The following is a 5252-nucleotide window of genomic DNA, read 5'->3' on the forward strand; positions in this document are numbered from 1 at the left end:
CTGACAACACCAAGTCAAGGGTTAAGATCCCCTTACCGGTCATCTTTTTAAAAAAAATTTTAAAAAAAGAAAGAAATGTCCCTCCTAGAGGAGCCACCGGACATGCCAGCCCTGAGTTCTCCAAATACCTGAGCCCAGGACAGGCCCCAGGGCAGGGATCGGTAGGAGGTGGCTCTAGTCCTCCCAGAAGCCCACCAGCATTCCTGGAGCTCTCTCCTGTCCCCATCTATCAAGCCCCTGATGCTGCATGGGCAGAACCACTGAGCCCAGCTCCTCTCATTGCCCAGGTGTGTCCCACAACTGGGAAGCAACTCCAGAAATAGAGAGTCCAGTTAGGCACGATCTGGAGTGAGTCAGTGCCAGGTTCCAGTCTCAGCTACACCATATGCTGTCCTGAGCAAGTGGCTGCATCTCTTTATGCCTTGGTTCCTTTTCCCCCTCTGAAAATGGGCAGTTAATATGACAGTTTCCCTGTTATGAGGGGTAGTTGTACAATTCAGCAATAATCCTCACTCCAAAGACTTGGCCTGCAGTAAACGTCTGTCATAGTTGTTGCTGGCAGTAATATCAGCCCCAGTTTTGAGGTCCAGAGCAGGATAAAGTGTTCTGGGTCACTTGGAGAGGTGGTGCCAGGGTTAGGATTTGAACTCAGGCCCCAGGACCCCTGCTCTGGGAAGACATGATGCCAACTTGGTCATCAGGCTGGAAACTGGCCTCCCACCCTCACTGTCTGAGGGACCTTGGGCAACTCTTCCTGGGCCTCAGTTTGTTCAACTGTAAAATGGGGTTGTGGGCTGGATTAGAGGATAGATTTAGTAGGTGTTGGACTGGTTATTATGATGTCACTGTGTCCACCTTGTCCTGCTGCCTCTGCAAGGGTTGTGCCCTCCTGAGCTGTACAGCCAGACATAAGTCACAAGTGACTGTCAGCAAAGTGATCTGAGCAACAACAGAGATAGTAGAGGGCACTGGGGAAGCCCCAAGGAAGGACCCAGTCCAGATTGACAAGTGAGAGAGGGCAGATCCTCACTGGGATACCCCTACTTGGTGTCTGTGGTGTAGAAGTCAAAGTGTGTATGTGGGGGTGGCACTTCAGACCTGTGTGTGCAAATGAAGCATTCTGATTCCCTTAGCTATTTGCTGGCAGCTTCCTATGACTGGCATAAAAACGGGAGATGGGGCTGGGGGGCGGGGACTGCCAAATCTTGCAGGGTCATGAGTGCCAAGCTGAGGGACTCTGTTCTGGGGGCATTGGGGAGCCATGGGAGGCTGTGAGCAAGAGAGGGGCAGGGTCAACTCTGGTTGAGAAGCAGAAATAATCCAAGGTGATAAAGAGGCAGCTCAGAGAAAGCACTGTACTCAGCACTGGCGTGCATGCATGTGTGTGTGTGGTGGAGGTGAGAGGGGTGTCAGGGGATTCTTCCAAGGGAGGTGCCATCTCCTTTGAGTTTTGAAGGACAGTGAGGATCTGGTTAGGCTTGAAAACAGGTGGCGGGAGAGCATCCCAGACAGAAACAGCATGTGCAGAAGCCCTGAGGTGAGAAACAGCCTCATGAGCGGGGAGCCCACACCCAGTTAATGCTGCTGGAGCCAAATGTGCGATTTGATGAGTCATGTGAGATGGGCCCAAAGAGGTGGGAAAGACCTTGAACGCCAGGCTGAGGGATTGGAACATTGTCCGGTGGGCTCTGGGGAGCCAGAGGGGCTGTAAGCAGAGGAGGGGAGAGGTAAGACCTGGGCATCAGAAAGCTTGTAGAAGGTGCTAGAGAAGATAGAGAACAGGACAAGGCTGCCCAGCATGCCCCCCGCAGCCCCCCAGCCTGACCAGGTTCTCCTTTCTCTCCTGGCAGAGTGGGAAGCTGAGCCGAGAACTGGACTTTGTCAGCCACCATGTCCGTACCAAGCTGGACGAGCTCAAGCGACAGGAGGTGTCACGGCTGCGGATGCTGCTGAAGGCTAAGATGGACGCTGAGCAGGAGCCCAGTGAGCACCAGGCGGGACTGGGTGGGGTGGAGTGAGGTGGGTCAGCCTTGCTCAGGGGCCTCTAGGTGGTTTTGTGCTAGGCAGGGGTCTCCTGGGACCTCATTCTCCCTACTGTAAAATGTGCATGGAAAATTGCTGGAGTTTTCTTCCTAGCACAGTTTTTATTATTATTATTATTATTTTTTTTTTTTTTTGCCTAGCACAGTTTTTAATACTACATTACTCTGTTTATATTATTTCAATTATCACTTCTTGGCCAGCTGGTTAAGATCAAGTATATTATTTCAATTTTTTATTTTTAAAAATCCTGGTCAATTAAAATTTATATGTAGCTTCAAACTTGCAGAACAGATGCAAGGGTGGTACAAAAACTCCCAAATGGCCTTTACCCGGGTTCTCCATGTGTTAGCATTGGCTCTATTTGCTTTGTCATTCACATTTGAGAATTCATGGCCAACACCATGTCCCTTCACGCCTACATATTTCAGTGTGATTTTCCCGAGAACAATGACATTCTCTTGCATAACCACAATATAGTGATCAAAATTAGGAAGTTTATCAGGTTAAACTGTATTTTTTCCTTGCTTAGTTAATTTTTATCTCTCCCTGTTAAAATGATGCTAATTTCTTAGCATTTACAGCTGAGACTATATTTAATAGTCTATTCAAGTAAAAAAAAAAATGAAGTTTTAAAAAGAGCATGCCTGGAAGAGAGAGGTTTGGGCAGGTTCAGATTCTGAGATCCCATCCTACTTCCTTTCTTTTTTTTTTTTTTTTTTTTTTTTTTTTTTTTTTAAAGATGACAGGTAAGGGGATCCTAACCCTTGACTTGGTGTTGTCAGCACCACGCTCTCCCAAGTGAGTCATGGGCCGGCCCAGCATTGGTGATTTAAAACAGCACACGTTTATGGCCTTACAGTGCTGAAGGTCAGAGTGCAAAATCAGTCTCACCAGCACTGGGTGGTTAGCTCAGTCGGTTACAGTGTGGTGCTGGTAACACTGTTGTCCAGGGTTCAATCCCTGTACCAGCCAGTCACAAAAAAAACAACCAAAACAAAACCAAAATCAGTCTCACCTGGCGGGAGTTAAGGTGCAGTCAGGGCTGCGCTCGCACTGGAGTGTCCAGGGGAGAATCCGCCCCCTCACCTTTTCCAGCTTCTGCAGCTGCTCTCCTTGGCTCACCTTCCTCCGCGTTCTAAGCCAGCGGGACAGCATTTTCTTTAGTCGTCACGTTGCCTTCTTCTACTGTATCAAACCTCCTTCTGTCTCCCTCTTACAAGGAACCTTGTAATAACATTTCCCCCATCCCCACTCTGGATAATCCAGAATCATCTCCCCATCTCAAAATCCTTAATTTAATCCCATCTGCCATGGCCCATTTGCTTTGAAAGGCCATGTATTCACAGGTTCTGGGATCAGGATGTGGATATCTTTGGGGGGACCACTATTCGGCCCACCACAACATCCAGTTCAAGTCCCACCCTTCCTCTGCTCAGAGCTGGCCTATGGCTCCCCAGTGCCCTCAGGCCCAAGTTCGCCTTCCGCATTGTTGCTCAGAGGCCAGGCCAGCCCCTGCCTTCATGTGTCCTCTGGCCCAGCCCTCCTGCGTCAGCATTTTCAGTAATTGCTGGAGTGCCACATGTCTTTCCCACCTCGGGGCCTTCGCCCGGGTGCTCCCTTCTGCCTGTGCCAGTCTTTCTCAGGACTCTTTGCATGGCTCATCGACCTTCAGTCTTAGCTCAATATCATCTCCTCAGAGAGGCCTGCCCTGGCCATCCTTTGTGAAGGAGCCTCTATTTGTTTGTGTCCTTTGTGGTTGTGTGTTTGTCCCTTGTTTGCCTGTTCTCTGCGTCTGTAAACTGGGTGCTCCGGGGGGGAGATTCTGTCACCATCTGGTTCCTGCTGCATCCACAGTGCCCAGCATGGGGTCAGACTGGAGTAGGGGCTCAACACACGTTCGTTGCACGAACAACGAATTGGGAATTCAGTCTGTGCTGTCTCGTGAACACATGTCCCTCCTCTGGGCTCCGTCAGGGCCAGGCTGCCTCCACTGTAGCATGGGTCACCTGGATTCCAGCAGCTGGGTGTGTATCTTCCACCCCACCTGACCAGGAGCCACTGGAGGGCCGGGCCCAGCTGTCATTCACTGTGGGTCCAGCATAGATCAGCACAGGCCTGGGCCCCAGGCCTCAGGAGATGTGTATTCAGGGAGTGACTGGGTGTTGACAGTGTATCTGTCCCTTCCCACCTGGAGACCCTCCCTCTGCCTGACTGCTTAGAAACTCCCATTCAAAGCGGGCTTCATTAATTTGCTAGGGCTGCCATCACACAGTACCACAGCCTGGGTGGCTTAAACAACAGAAATTGATTGTCTCACAGTTCTGGAGGCCAGAAGTCCAAAATCAGCGAGTCAGCAGGGCTGGTTCCTTCTGAGGGCTGTCGGGGAAGGATCTGTTGATCCAGGCCTCTCTCCTTGGCTTGCAGATGGCTGTCTTCTCCCTGTGTCTTTTTGCATCGTCTTTCCTCCCTGCATGTCTGTGTCCAAATTTCCCCTTTTTATAAGGACACAGTCATATTGGACTAGAGCCCACCCTCATGACCTCATTTTATTTTATTTTACTTTTTGGAATATTTTTTTGGGGGGGCTCTTTTTGGCAACTGGCCTAACAGGGGTCAAATCCTGGATCTTGTGGACTTTGGTGTTACCAGCACCACACTCTAACCGAGCTATTATCCAGCCTTGACCTCATTGTAACTTGATTACCTCTGTAACGACCCTTTCTCCAAATAAGGTCACATTCTGAGGTCCTGGGTATTATGACTTCCACATATGAACTTGGGGCACACAGTTCAACTCACGACCAGGGTTGAGTGTCATATGCTTCAGAGTCCGACAGCGGATTCTAATCCTCGCTCTGCCACTTCCTAGTTGGTGAGCTGGACAAGTCGCATCCCCTCTTTCGGTTTTCACATCCATAAAATGGGGATAATAATAGAACCCATGTCATCAGGGTTTTGTGAAAAGTAAATTAATTAATACAGTTAAAGCATTTAGAGCAGGGCCTGACATATAGTAAGTGCTTGGTACATGTTAGTTATTATTATGTTGTTGTTTTTTTTTAAAGATGACTGGTAAGGGGCCGAGCCCGTGGCACACTCGGGAGAGTGCAGCGCTGGGAGTGCAGCATCGCTCCCGCCGCGGGTTCGGATCCTATATAGGGATGACCGGTGCGCTCACAGTGCTCACTGGCTGAGCGCGGTGCAGCCAG

General features: G+C 49.9%; 1 protein-coding gene across 2 annotated transcripts in view; it reads left to right on the plus strand.

Moving 5' to 3' along the window:
* Positions 1-5252, plus strand: part of NUCB1 (nucleobindin 1) — a 28037-nt gene that overhangs the window by 5850 nt on the left and 16935 nt on the right. For both annotated transcript variants that reach the window (XM_008569311.1, XM_008569310.1), the window contains exon 4: positions 1851-1983. In XM_008569311.1, coding sequence (XP_008567533.1) covers positions 1851-1983 — 133 coding nt within the window. The remainder of the gene's footprint in view (positions 1-1850; positions 1984-5252) is intronic.

This window comes from Galeopterus variegatus, unplaced genomic scaffold (assembly GCF_000696425.1).
Source record: "Galeopterus variegatus unplaced genomic scaffold, G_variegatus-3.0.2 Scaffold486, whole genome shotgun sequence".
Classification (NCBI taxonomy): Eukaryota; Metazoa; Chordata; class Mammalia; order Dermoptera; family Cynocephalidae; genus Galeopterus; species Galeopterus variegatus.